Below are 15,288 nucleotides of genomic sequence, written 5' to 3' on the forward strand. Positions count from 1 at the left end.
AAGGTATTAACGAGACGATTATAATGATGTAATTTGTTAAAATAAAAATRTATTTTTTAAAYATGTTATAATTGATATATAATTATGTGTGTTAATTTGATAAGGGTGTAAAATGAAAATTTTAAAAGBAAADGATATAAAGTAAATTAATTATCTAATTACAGGGGTATAAAATGTAAATTTAAAATTAAAATTTTTAAAAATTCGGTGAATGTGAGGATGTGAGTGAGGAAAGATGTGAGGAGGAGGGGGTGGGAAATGATGTAAGGGGTGGGGATATCAACCCCTAAATTAAGGATGCTCCCCCCCCCCCTTCTTCGGGCTTCTCCGCCCCCATCTTCTCCCGTAAAGCCCGCCCAAAAAAATGATACCCGAAATGTGAGATAAAGCACGAATTCTGTACGGTTGTTTCATCTCCGCCATGGCCATGTCTTATCGTCCACACGAGAAGATCCAGCTCAGTTAGCGAGTGCATGGGTTGACTGGGGAAGAAAAGGGTGTGGGGGAAGAGGGCGACTGGGGGGCTTATTTTTGAATAATTTCTCTATATGTTTTACACCTTAAAACGATTTTGGTCCCTCATCCTGACAGACATTTATTTTTTCCGTTACGTCCAATGTAATGAGAGATATTTTAATCATTTTACATGTTTTCTTAAATTTCTTAATTATCTCTAACATATAATACACACACATGGACGAAATCATGGACAACAATCGTATCTTTCATCGAAGAGAGGGAGTTGGGGGTTCATCGGGGAGTTTTCGTTGGAGGCGGCCTACGTTGATGGGTGAGAGGCAGGTTGGTTTTGCCGGGAAAAGTGGGTGCCGGCAAGGGATTACATTCTTGGTCCCTGTGGATTGTAAAAAAAACTTTTAAATAGAAAATTGTGAAAATAGGTAAAATGACTAAAATACCCTCATTTAATTGGATTTAACGGAAAAATTAACCACTGTAGGAGGAGGGACAAAAATCATTATGAAGACAAATCTGTTAGAACGATGTTGAAGAACAAAAATCGTGTAAAAATGATAGACGTTAGGAACCAAAAATGAACTCTACTTTAAAAATAAAGAATTCTATTGCGAGTATATAGCTTAATAATTTAGTTGAATATATTTAACTGGTTATGATGTGGCATTTAAAATGATTTAAAAATACGTAGCCTAATTATTTGTAAATTTAAAATTTACGGAATTATATATCATTAAACAACACATAATATTAAATACTTAATATATAATATATTGTTGGATTTTAATCATCGTTGCCAATATTTTTCAATATCTTAATTAATTGTGGTTGGTATTTTTTTTTTCCTTTTATTAACCTGGATAACCAACCCGTTATGCAAGTCGACTAGTTTCAGGGCAACCATCCGCTTCATGGATAACCCCAAGTCATCGTATTTGAACATTCGTGGCCACAAGAAGATTTTTATTTCTCCTTGTTCGAACCTGAGACCTCGTGACATTCTTAAAAAAAAATTGAAAAACCAACTCATGCACTCTTTATTTTTATTTTTTGTATAACTAACATTATTTAGGTAAGTTTATATGCACCAATTTACATGCACCTGTAATCCTCGGTGGTCTCAAATGCCCTAAAGTCATCACAATTGAACTTCTATGATCATAACTGTTTTGACAGTATCTGTATTCAAACCGAAAAAAGATAGAACTTTTTGAATTTAGGGGGTGTTTGTGATTTGCTTATTTTTATTGTTTTTTGACTTGTTTCAGTCTGACACCGATAATAAGCTAAATGCTAGTGTTTGGATGAGGAAAAATAAAACTACTTATACCGGTGTCAAACCGGTAATAAACAGTTTTTGATAAGTTAATCCTTCATGACTTATGAAAAAAACTGTTTATTACCAGTTTACCATTCTAACATGTTTTATTAATGTTTGTTAATTATTAATCTTATTGATATAAAATATTATTATAAATGATGAAAAATAAATTTTTACATGTTAAAAAATCAAATAAGTTAATAATAAAAAATATTATAATATGAAAGACTGTCATTTTTGGTCATTTTACATATATAAGCAAAATTTGTCAAACACTGAAAAATAACTTATTAGCTTATTGCTTTTTAGTACCGCTATAAGTTAATCCAAACACTTTTTTACAAAACTCCGATTTAATACCATATAAGTTAATAAGCACTTTTACAAAAAAAACATAAGTTAATTTAGATAAGCAAATCCCAAACACCCCTTAATATCGAAATGAAAAACAGAACTTGTTGCCGGGAACATCATCTATTCTTCGATCATATAAGTTCTCTTTGACATAAAGAATTGACTACAGAACTGCATAACGACGTGAAATTCTTACTACGATAAAATCTTAGATTTTGGACCGAACTTTTTCGATAAGTTCACGCCTCAGAAGTTTCCCTGCAGCCGACTTCGGAACACTGTTTACAAACGTCACCCGCCTCAATCTTTTATAAGGCGCAACCTACATCAATTACGTTCCAGTGAGCACTGTGTTTTCTGGAAAATGATCACGAAATAATACGAATAAATCTTTACCTGTTCTGCGATAAATTTCTTAACATCTTCTTCGTTCAACGAACTGTTTGGAGATCGGACCACAAACGCAATCGGGACCTCCCCGGCTTCAGCATCAGGAAACCTACCACATAATACAAATGCTTTTATGATTATATGGTAAATAATGTGAACGAATTAGCGAGTACCGAAAAAAGACCGTATTTTTGGCTTACGGGATGACTGCAGCGTCTAATATTTCAGAATGCGAAAGCAGAAGTGCTTCGAGTTCTGCTGGTGCAACCTGAAAAGTGTCGACAAAGATTACGGACAGTTTAGTTTTGGCCCACATGGAAAGATTCCAAAGACCCCATAAAAATGGGATCTTTACAAGATATGGATGACCTAAGAATGTTGTACCTGAAACCCTTTATACTTGATGAGTTCTTTGATTCGGTCAACCACGAATAATTGACCTTCGTCATCAAAATATCCAAGATCTCCGGTATGCACCCAACCCTGTTTATCTATCGTAAGCTTTGTAGCCTGAGGATTGTTGAGATAACCTGGAAATTCAGAACCAAAGAAGTTCAAATCTGACGGTTATAATATGTGGAACCCTTTTCAAATGAATAATTGAACGAGAAGCATACCTTGCATCATGTTAGCTCCTCGAGCCCATATCTCACCCATTTGGTTAGGAGGAAGAGGTTTACTGGTATCTACACTTATTATTTGAGCCTCAACTCCTGGGATAAGCCTCCCGGCTGAACCAGAGTGTCGTGGGCCCATAATTGGACTCTCCACCGAGACAACTCCGGTTGTTTCAGTCATACCATATCCCTGTTTTATGGATGGTTACAATAAGAACTTCATTAAAATCTATACAAAAACAGCAAAAACTACGGATAAAAAGCCTAAGAATGGAAAAAATTATGTCCATAATCTTAAGATCAAGAAGAACAATAAACTCCGTGTCCTTGATTTGCTAGAACAGTCGGGTTATTAATCTACATGACCTCACAAGTGTTCTTTGTATCCATGACTTATGAAAGATTTTTAGGCATTCTTGTATTAAGCACTGCGATTCTCGTAACTGTTTGAAGGTCATGTTCTTATCGATTTAGAAAATGAAATCTGACAGAAAGTCCTTTTACCAAAGGACTGTAGACAGTCCCTACGAGTCCTGATATCTGTAAATCTCCAGCTATAACATGTTTATTTCAGGGCATCAATCAAGATTTCTTGTTCTTGTTACATATTTTCATGATTCATAAGAACATCAAAGATCAAAGCAATATGGTGCTCAAAACTCAGGTTTAAAGCATGTTTATTTCAGGCCATCAATCAAGATTTCTTGTTTTTGTCACATATTTTCAAGATTCATAAGAACATCAAAGATCAAAGCAAAATGGTGCTCGAAACTCAGGTTTATAACATGTTCATTTCAGGCCATCACTCAAGATTTCTTGTTTTTGTCACATGTTTTCAAGATTCATAAGAACATCACAGTTCAAAGCAAAATGGTGCTCAAAACTCTAGTTTATAACATGTTTGATCCAAGGCATCATCCAAGATGTCTGATTTTTGTCACACCATATTTTCAAGATTCATATAAAAATTATAGCTTCAAGTGTATGATCTGCCAAAATTAAGTTCAAAATGGCATTGAAAACACGTGGCAGACCAAGAGAATAAGATCCAATTACTAGAATAATTAACTATAAGTCTATAACCTATGTGCATTAATGCCTTTGCAGTAAGCAACCTACTCCATTACAAAACTACACCATTTGATAAAGACACAAATTAAGCAGCTTAAAGTCAAGATTTGCAGCTAATGAAATTGTGAAAGAGATCATTAAAACTTATTAGCTCAAAAGTAATCTAAGTTTACCTGCATAACCACTGCAGAAGGGAACTTCTTAGCACACTCCTCCATCAATTCTTTCCCCAAAGGTGCAGCACCCGACCCAATTTGCTTCAATGAAGATAGATCAAATTTCTTCACCACATCCTGCTTAGCTAAAGCAAGTATAACTGGTGGAACAACCCACAAATGTGTTGCTCTATATTTCTCAATGTTCTTCAACATCTCTCCAAAATCAAACTTTCCCATTGATACGACTGTATTCCCTTCCTGTAACTGAGAATAAAGTATAACCCCAAGTCCAAATATATGAAACATTGGCAAGAAACACAAGAAAACATAACCCTTTTCCCCCATTAATCTTTGATCGGAAACTGCCATTTGAGAAACTGAGATGAAGTTCCGGTGGCTCAGAATGACACCCTTACTAACACCGGTTGTCCCAGATGAGTATAACAAAGCAGCGGTATCATCTCCTCGAATCGAAACTTTAGGAAGTTCTGAAACTGACCCAGATTTTGAAATCAAATCTTTATATGAAATACACCCTTTTCTTGAACTTTCTGATCCTAAAAACACAACCGGTAGCCCAAAGTTTTCGACTTTGTGGTACAATTCTTGAACAGTGATGATGAGCTTTGGGTTAGAGTCTTTGATTTGCTTGGATAGCTCTCGGACAGTGTACTGGGGGTTGACAGTGGTGGCGATGGCGCCGAGAGCGATGATTGAGTATAAGCAAATGGGGTATTGGATTGAATTGGGGGCGAAGATGAGAACGACGTCGTTCTTTTTAATACCTAGCTGGGTGTTCAAGGCATAAGAGATCTTGGCGACGGTGGTTCTCAATTCAGAAAAAGTGAGGGTTTCGCCGGAGTCGGAGTCGATTAAGGCAGGTCTGTTCGGGTAAGATGATACGTTGCGGAAGAGGAAAGAAATCATTGATGTGTTGGGGTCTGCTGGGATGACTAGTGGTGGCCGGAGCGATCGGAATATTCCGTCGCGGCCGTACCCGGATTTCTCCATTGACTCTGTGCGGTTGTTACTGCGATTGTGTCAATGGTGGCGATGAAAAACACTTCTTGTACTAGATGATTTGCAAAGTAATCTGTATCTAGATTTCTCGACCATTTTGTAGTGACCACATGGGACCGGCCCGGCCCGGCCCGTAACCGCCGAAGGATCGGAACCGGGATCGATAAGGACCAGTTGTGAACTGTCGGTTATGATTCGATTATGGATTAAAGCGATTTTTAGGCTCAGGACCGACGGGAACTCTTTAATATCGTAATAAGTTAATAAGTTAAGTTATGTATTGAAAATAGCCAAATAATTCTTAAATTTAACTAGGGATCGGATAAGTACGATATTGAAAAATTCTTATAATACCGTGTATTAGTCAATTATAACTGGTATACCCAATCTTATATCGTGTGTCAACCAACTATATTTGGTAAAAACTTAACCGGTATCAACTTTTTCGATTGGTATACGTCGATACTGGTTTTGTACAAATTTTTTGAGTTACATATATGAAAACCTGTCATTATGTTTAAAATTTTGAGTGACTATTTGAGTTTTCTGACAACAGATGCTATGTTTAAGAGCTTTTAATTGCAAAGAATAAAATTTGMAGATGTTCAAATAATCAAACAAAACAGTTAAATTTACAAAGTTTAATATTTAATACATTAATAATTCAAAAAACTAATAATAAGTACAGAGATTCGTACCGTCATAGTACCGTAATATGTAAATTTCAATACATTGTACCAACCAAGTTTACGTATTTGATATGATATTACTAAGAATACCATTTTCATAATGAAAATAAATAGACTAAAGATTTAGAAAAATACTTTATCAAACAAGTCGTGTGACGGTAAGATTACTAAAACTTTAGTTGTTTCATTACGTATCGGAAATGAGAGCTTAAATCCTTATATTGTGGCAGGACGTCTCATAAATCGTTTTTAAAATACAATATATGTTTACGAATGAACATATTAAATACATGTTTTTAAAAATAATACTGAATGTTGTAAATGTTTAAAATATGTGTAAAAAAAATGATACTCATTTATATACGTTTTTCAGTTTATTTAAAGGTTTGTTATAATGTTTAAAAAAACTTGTTACAGACAGTATTTAGTCGAATATGTATTTTTAGACAAATGAAAATACATAATATTAATTTTTTAATAGATTTATTTCATATTTTTAAATTAATTAAGTCAAGAAAATTGTAATAATTTTTTTGTTCATCTAAAAACTAAAGTCACCAAAACGAATAAAAATTGTTATTTATTTATGATATATTTGACATTCAGATATTGAATCATTCAAAGTGGTGTGATATATTTGACATTCAGATATTGAATCATTCAAAGTGGTGTAAAAGTAAAGCACCAAAATTTGGAAAAATATTGAATGCGACCAGATGATTGAAAATTTATGTTGACTAGTTTTCTATAAAGACAATTATGGGTTTTGATACACGTAAATCGTATAAAAAAATAGCGTATTTTAACTTGATTTTTATTTTGGGTAATGTATTTTCAAAATTTTCATTTTAGTACCTAAAATGTAAAGTTTTAAATATTCAAGTAACCGAATAACTGGTTGAAGTATTAACCGGTTATCGTACTGATATAGTATCAAACTCAGTACTATTTGTTGACGACATGGTTAGTGACATTAATTTTTTTAATCTAAAATTAATCTTTTTTTTAGTCTAAAATTAGTCTTCAACCGGTTACCTGGGTACTTAAATGTTTAAAACTTTACATATTAGATACCAAAATATAAGTTTTAAAAGTACGTTACCCAAAACATGAATCAAGTTAAAGTACCTTACTTATTCATGCAATTTACCCTTTGATATATAAACCCTTTTTCTACGTATAGTCTAATGACGGAACTATCAAGTGCCGAGTGGGTTTGGTGCATTTGTTGAACTTAATTTTGTAAGTAGTATGAAATATATATTCATTTCGAGACATTAGAAAATAGAATAAACATCAACAACAATAACAACAAAAATATTCGAAATCAACAAAAAAAACTTAAAATTCTTTGAACTTAGCCAAAAAACTTTAACATGTCTGTTAAAACAGTGGAATTCGGCTAAAAACATATCAAGTGACTTTGTGAGCGTTTGATCCATCTTAAAAATGCATTTGCTCAGCAAAAATAATAGGTCCGCTGCTGTATGTTGTTGACACATATCGCTCAGACCAAATACGAAATCCAATTGGATTAAACATTCCAGGAACATTGACAAAGTAAAGTTACTTGAAATGAACGGAAAAGCCTTAAAATTTCTTAAAATCAACAAAAAGAACTTAACAAGTCTTTTAAAATGATGGAATTTGGCTAAGAACACGTCAAGTGACTTTACGAGTCTTTGATCCATCTTAAAGTTGTATTTAAAAAATCACGAGTCCACTACTGCGTGTAATTGACGTAATTGTGACTTATTTCTGTTTTTTTTTTTTCGTTTTATAATAATAAAAAAGTGTTTTATATTGTTATATAAATATATTAACTTATTTTTCCAATTCACAAACTTTAGATGATAGGCAAATTTTATGAGAATATCTCCAATTGATTTTCAGAAATAATATTTTTTGAGATTTCAGTTAGTTTTATGTTTCAATAAATTTTAATATTATTTAAAATGGAGAAAATAAAAAAAAGGGTGAATTTTAATGTATATATTAATAGAAATTCAACAATTATATTAAATCTAAGAAATAAAAGGATATCGGGTTCATCGGGTTGGGTTGGGTTCAAATAATATCAACCTAATACATATGGTTTGACAATTTTACAACTCGATTAGACATTGAGTTGCTTCGGATTGAGTTATTTCATGTTGGGTTGAACGAGTTGGTCAGGTTTTTGAGCACCCCTAGCTGTCATAACTAGGGGTGAGCAGCGGAACCGGGTACCCGGTTACGGAACCGGAACCGCCTTGGAACCGCCGGTTCCGGAACCGAAACCGATATGAGTGGTTCCGGTTCCGGTTCCTAAAATACGGAACCGATTGAGAACGGTTCCGGTTCCGGTTCTCAATTTTTCGGAACCGTTACCCGCCGGGTACCCGGTATTTTCCAATAAAAAAATAATTATTATTTTTTTTATACCAAATTTATATTAGGTTTACATCTTGAAAGCATGTCGTCATCTTCATTCTTCATCTAAATTATTCATGTAAAATGATTCGTATTTTTTCAAATTGTGTATTCACTTGGATTCATAGTATGTAATCGTTAAACTTTGAACATTTACCATTATAGTATGTAATCGTTAAACTTTGAACATTTTCTATTAGTCTATTATGGTTTGTAATCGTTAAACAATATTTGTAACCATTATTCTATATAATTTGTATTCTTGCTTATTTATTTAGTGTTTTGGCAATGTTTTATTTTTTATTTCTAAATAACAAAATTTTAATATTTTAGGAAGCGGGTACCCGGAACCGGAACCGGTTCCCGGCGGTTCCGGTTCCGGTTCCAAAAATTTAAGAACCGCTCTAACCGGTTCCGGTTCCGGTTCCAATATCTCAAGAACCGCCGGTTCCGGTTCCGGTTCCGGTTCCTGTCAAAAAGGGCGGGTACCCGCCTATGCTCACCCCTAGTCATAACCCCACACCAACTCAATCAGTTCCATGTCTAACCTATTTCAATGCGAAATAATTTAACCTAAATAAATCCAATGTTTAATCGAACTGTAAATCGTTAAACCATAAGTACTTGGTTGGAATTGTATTACGATCATTTGAACCCAACCGAACCCGAATTACCCAATATTCTTTTATCTTTTGAATAAAAAAAGCCTCTCTTGTGGCCTTCACCTCCCGCCAGGCCAGGCCCGGCCCGGAAATTGAGAATCCAGCTCCCTTCTGATCCATTAATATGATGTTAAGTCCCTATTAATATGTAAATTAGACAATTACACCATCAAGTTTCCTTATATACATATATTTTCATTATTTTATCCATCTCTACAAAGCTTCTTCATATTTATGTTCAATAAGGGTGCATTTGGTATACATACATGATAAGACGAAATTGAACAAAACATGACAAAGCTGAACAATTATTCAGCGTTTGTTAAGATAGAACTGGAAATAACAGAACAAGTAAAATGATTGATTTACCCTAATGAGTTGTTTATGTATTTTAAATAATTTATTAAATCTATAATAAAATAATTATTTTTATAACAAAATATATAATTAAAAAGTTTTCGTCAAAACAATTAAAACGCTACAAAAATAAAAAGTTTACATTCAAAATATTTAATTTGAATTCATTTATTAAATATTTCACTGACCTGTAAAAAGTGGGCATGCCCATTTGTAAAATAAACCAATTTATATTATCCTTTTGCAGATCATTTTTTATAATTAAACATATAAATTACATAAATTAATAAAAATATATAAACCGTATAAAAATAATACTTTGAGGACGGTAAAAAAAATCTAAAAAATATAAAATACAATAAACAAAAGTTAAAGAATGAATGAATTGTAAATATAAGACCTATTTGATATTTTATAAGAGAATTAAGTTTATTTTAAGGTTATATTGATAAAATATAAATTTGTTTCACTTTGTTATACATCGTTCCACCCTGTTCCATGGGTGAGAGTGAAACAAGCCTATTCCACTTTGTTCCTGTTCGTTTCACATAAAAGTTCTGTCAAACATAAATTGTCCAACATACTAAACGCACCTTAAATGTGAACATATTCAAGTAGTATGAATAAGTTGTAACAAATGATGAAAAAAAATAACGAGGAGAAAAAACAATACAAGATTAGAAGGATATTTTGATGTAACATATATGGGTTGGGTTATTTGAAAAATTTCAAACCCTTAAATATTGGTTGGGTGGGTACAAAGATAGTCAAATGGGCCTGGTTTGGGGCTACCGTTTAAGGACCAGTTACGGTTTTCGTCAAAAAACAAGGCCCGACCTGGTTTGGGACCGATCCAATTTTTCCCAAAAATGTATTTTGAACTTTGTAAGTATATTTGATTAAAAGTCAATTACAAAATTATAATAAAACGTACTTTTAAGTGTATTTAATTGTCTTATTTATTATATATAAGTCATATGGTGTACGAAGAAAGATACCAACTCATAAACATTCACAATTCTTGTAAAAAAACGTATATTTTAAATTATTTAATTGACCGAATAACATATTTTCAAGTTTATTAGAATAACTTTTTTGTATTTTTTAAAAAGAATTTAAAAAAATTATGTGAAAAATGATTTTTTTTATATAGGATCGGTTTGGACAAGATCGATACCAGACGACCGGTTCTTAGGGCAACTCCAACATTCACACAAAAAAAAAAAACACCAAAAACACCAAATATGGTGGGCCCATAAACACTAAAAAAAATTCAACTCCAATCATACTCCAAAAAGATCACCAAATTTGTGGACCCTTCGTTAAAATAACCCAATCAACCCCTAAATTATTAAATAAAAATGGTTTTTAATACAAATTAATGGGTCCCACTGGTTTTGCCGTTCAAAAAACCCGGGCATATTTGCCGTTCAAATAAGGGATCCGGCAAAACCTAAATTCATTTGCCGGTCGATTGAAGAAGTCATAAACAACAAATCCCTAAAATTACCGGTTGATTGAAGATACCCTTATAACGATACCCTTATAACGGGTCTCATGCAACTTTAGTGGGCCAGTCACGGTATAACTATTTTGGGACCGAAACCTATTTAGGCCGCCGTCCACGGGTGACGGGACCATTTTTGGCAATAAATGCCTTCAACCCTGTCAATCTGGCCATGACCAACCCCTACTGGTCTGGGGATCCATCAACTGTTCGTTAGACAATGGAGCGATGTAGATGGGAATTTTGGCGGGATCATAATTAAACGGTGTTGTATATGAATTTTTGGTGTAAGTTAGGTTTGAAATCAATGGTGGTCGAGTGTCGGTGGACGGTGGTGGGTTGGGGAGGATGAGGGAGGGAAATTATTGGTGGGTTTGGAAGAGTCGTTAACCCGTTAAACTCCTATGGAAAAGGGGAAAAGGACGTCAGAAACTCAGAATCATATCATCATTTGCAGACCATCAACAATGGTTGAGGTTGTCGGAGAGCGACTGAAAAGCTAAATCCATATTGGATGGTTCATCGTGGTTCAGTAATCTCTCTATCTCTTTCATCTGATTGATTTGCTAATTCATCCTAATTTCAATCTCTATTATCCACTCTCATTCTGTTCATTACCATTTTCCGTACCCGATGAAGCAACCAAGGGTATAACCAACTGTAATCGTTCATTCTCTAATTACTCACTGAATTAACTCCTGATTCATCGATTTTGATTGTGCTTGCTTTTACACGCCTTTATTGTATGATTTGCTCATAACAGCAAATTCTATAATTATGAACCGTAATCATAGGAAGGGAATGTACATTTTCATTGTTGATCTTATAACCTGCCAATGTGAGAGATGTTAGTATATATACTTCATTTTTGGTAGCAGGTAGAGTTCATTGTAGTATAGTCTCATGTTCTAAAGACGTGTTGCTATATGCACAACTATTTACATCAAAATCAAATCAAATTATGCATTGCGAATGTAAAAGGGGTGTCTTAATGTTTTTTTTGAAGTATATAATATTTATATACGGTAAATAGAACAAATAAACTCACACACCCTCCTCACCTTTGGTGAGGTTTGAACCCTTGACCTCCTAGGAGGACAGAGAGTCACATATTGCTAGGCCAAAGGCCGTGTGTCTTAATGTTGATGTGTGTGAAAATGATTTTAGTAAATAATAGGTTTGCATTTAGCCTTCCCATTGTAAAGTCTTCCGTTTGTCCTTTTGGGCAAAATTTATTCTTAAATTTCAGTAAGAAAAGCGGTTGGGATCTTCCAGCTTAAAGTTTTTGCATCATCTCTTTAATAGTTGTTGAAGAGTTTCAAGCAAGTAAAATGTATACTCTTTATTTCCCCGATTTTTTTGTATTCATGTATTTTGTTCGCTCATATTTAGAGAACTTACTTTTTGAGATTCAACTTATTCCCTTCTACAAGAAGAGCTATATTCTTTGCTTGAATGACAAACATAGTACTTTCAAGAAGCAAATTGATGGCAAATGTGTTCCAAAATTCATATCAAGATTATCGTTCTAAAGTTTAATGGAGGTGGTAAAATTTTCTCGGAAATCTAAGATCTACATCACTTTCTTGTTTGGAAGGTACTAGGTTTGAAGCATGAAGTAAAAATTCAGCTTTAGAACATAGGTGGTAAGGATTAGGGGAGAGTTGCATCATGTGCGTGCTGGTCGAATATTTTGCATTTAAAAGTTCTCATCAGTTCAACACTCAAATTTACTCTTTTAGAATGTTTGTGATGCAGAAGACAAGGGCATTGATGGAAACTCCAAGAAATTGATATCTGAAATTATGTAATACTATCTAGGGATATATGTGTAATCAGTTATTTGTTACACAGGAAAGCAGGCATTTAGGATTTCAGTACTATCAGAAAAACATTTACCTTTCTGTTAGACTTGTGTTTAATTGTTCTATTTGAATATTTAATTCAAGTATCTTTGGAGATTTAGTATTACTGTAAATGTATTTACTTAAACGTGTATATAACTGTTATATTTTGTAGTAGATGATTAGGTTGAGAGTATTGACTTATATAAATTCCTGCAACATTAATATATTGATGTAGCCTAACATCACATGGCACTCATTGACTTCATGCTTTTTTGTGTATGAGCTTGACTCTATAGCTTAACCTTTGCGTCGGTAGGCGTTATCTTTATTTTTCACCATTTTTGCTGCTCATTATTTTTATAACGGTTGTTTATCATGTCCCGAATCAAAGTTTTATACGAGCCATAGCCAGGATTTTCAAGCTTTTGGACTATTTCATGTTTCTAGAACAAAATTTTAGTCCTTCAATCCGAAATGCTAACCACTCCCTTCCTTAACCCAAATTCCATGCAAACAACTTTACCTTTTTCTTCCAGTAAAAGAAGAGAACACCCATCAACCTACAATTAGAATGCAGACAACTGGTACAGGACTTCCAATACTTCACCATCACATATGCTCTTAAATAATCTTTCTCAACCAGTCTTTATTTTCTTTACCTGGTGTTTATTCTTTTACTGGAGGTGGACTTGAGAGACAAATCTCTTCTCATTCGTTGCGTTTTAGGTCCAAAGTGAAGGCATGAGACATAGCCTCATAGTCTTGTAACAACATATTGTGATATCCGTTAAGTACTGTTTAATGAATTCATTAAATACTCCACTGAAAATCCCAAATTGTATGCTCAGTTTGGTCTTTGACACGAATGCTTAGGTGCTTCTCAACTGGTCTACACTCAAAAATAAATCCATAGAAAATACATCCAAAATCAGGCATATGTTTTAAATGGAGTAATAATTGGACTAGATTCATAAAAATGGATCCATGCCTCTGGCTATGATGGTATTGGAGGTATCCATGCTTCATATGTTACAGAATACTGTTGAATTTACAAAGGCTAAATTTATTCACACCAAGAAAAGAAGTATCTTTTAATAATTATATGGCTTAAATGATAATGTTTGAGAGAAGTGATGTTACTTCTTACTTGAGACCAGGGGTAACTCTTGTTCAAGCATTGGGCCTTATGACAGGGTTTAATCTTTTTTCACCCAAATGAGTGTGGAGTAGAATGGTTTTTGTAGGTACTTCATGATCACAACCCTAAAGTCTTTTGCTTCTCTAACATGCAAATGCAGGACCTATTTACGTGAACTAATGTATTATAAGCCTCTGCTCGATGCTCTGATCATCAAGAAAAGTTAAACATATGGAGAAATGAGTCTTCACCGGCTAGTATTCAACATTGATGTTTCCAGATGGAAGAATTGGTTTTTTACATGGATTCTTTGTTTCCACCTTGGATCAGGCTAAGAGTATCTATTTCCTTAGACATACTAGAAGACGCATTGGCATACAAAGCTACACTATAAAGCCAAGAAGTGCATGGCATGATGACAGTGGGGCAAAGGCTTGTAAGATGATGTGTTATTTGACGAGCGTGTCTTCATTATGAGGCAAATGAACTTGTTATGAAGTAATTGATTTAGAATTTATTGGTAATTTGATATGTTTCGCGTTACTCAATTTCAAGTTTCTGGTGTCATGGCAAATTGGCAAGTAGGGAAGTAGGGTCATGGACATGTTGGGCCTGTGGGGTGCAATAAGTAGGCTCCCCAGTGGCCCAGTCCCCAATCATATTTGAATTCAATAGACACTATGAATCACACACTTGTTTAAAAGTTCAAAAGCACATGTTCTTGGAATCTCTATGCCTTGTTGGGCCTCTGGGTGCAATAAGTAGGCTCCCCAAACATATCTGAATTTAATAGGCCTATGAATCAAACACTTGGTTAAAGGTTTAAGCAGATATTTAGTATGCATATTTACTGCCCTCTTGAATTTAAAGTTAATTTTAAAAAAATGCATTTATAAGCTTAACATATTGCATCATGTTGAGTTGGCAACCAAACATTTCTAGATGCTCCATCTTCCGAAAACCATAATTTCAATCAATTTCATAAAAGATATGTTCGGTCGATTCCAGAAGAACAGTAGACTTAATTAAAGACCTGAAGCTACTAAACAACACTTGTCCAAGTTGCCAGTCTTTCTATTTCAGTGCTGTGTTTTTTTTTTGAATAACCTGGATATCCAACCCGCTATGCGAGCCGACTAATCCCAGAGCAACCACCTGCTGTGTTGAGGGCTAGAGGCTATGGTTTTCTTTATATTTTAGTTTTGTTCTTATTTCTCTCTAAGTTCTAGTCTTTTTGACCTCTAATTGTAAAGTAGCCTGGTAAATTAAAG

The 15,288-nt window shown here is 33.9% G+C and overlaps 1 protein-coding gene across 1 annotated transcript; it reads right to left on the reverse strand.

Moving 5' to 3' along the window:
- Nucleotides 1-2,198: 2,198 nt before the first annotated feature.
- Nucleotides 2,199-5,434, reverse strand: LOC112522000 (4-coumarate--CoA ligase-like 7). The gene is made up of 6 exons (XM_025131041.1): nucleotides 4,401-5,434; nucleotides 3,157-3,346; nucleotides 2,924-3,069; nucleotides 2,740-2,807; nucleotides 2,546-2,648; nucleotides 2,199-2,471 (listed from the first exon to the last, which is right to left on the reverse strand). Exons 1-6 carry the CDS (start codon nucleotides 5,394-5,396, stop codon nucleotides 2,358-2,360), a joined length of 1,617 nt encoding a protein of 538 aa, XP_024986809.1. The 5' UTR covers nucleotides 5,397-5,434; the 3' UTR covers nucleotides 2,199-2,357.
- Between the last annotated feature and the right edge of the window lie 9,854 nt (nucleotides 5,435-15,288).

Source organism: Cynara cardunculus (genome assembly GCF_001531365.2).
Source record: "Cynara cardunculus var. scolymus isolate 2C chromosome LG 11, CcrdV1, whole genome shotgun sequence".
Taxonomy (NCBI): Eukaryota; Viridiplantae; Streptophyta; class Magnoliopsida; order Asterales; family Asteraceae; genus Cynara; species Cynara cardunculus.

Bases quoted from the DNA above. Each gene is read 5' to 3' on its own strand.
- LOC112522000 (XM_025131041.1), bottom strand. From the start codon at position 5,396: ATGGAGAAATCCGGGTACGGCCGCGACGGAATATTCCGATCGCTCCGG. The intron at 3,347-4,400 runs GTAAACTTAGAT...TCCATAAAACAG, and splicing joins CTTCTGCAGTGGTTATGCAG to GGATATGGTATGACTGAAAC. The intron at 2,472-2,545 runs GTAAAGATTTAT...TAATTGATGTAG, and splicing joins AGAAATTTATCGCAGAACAG to GTTGCGCCTTATAAAAGATT.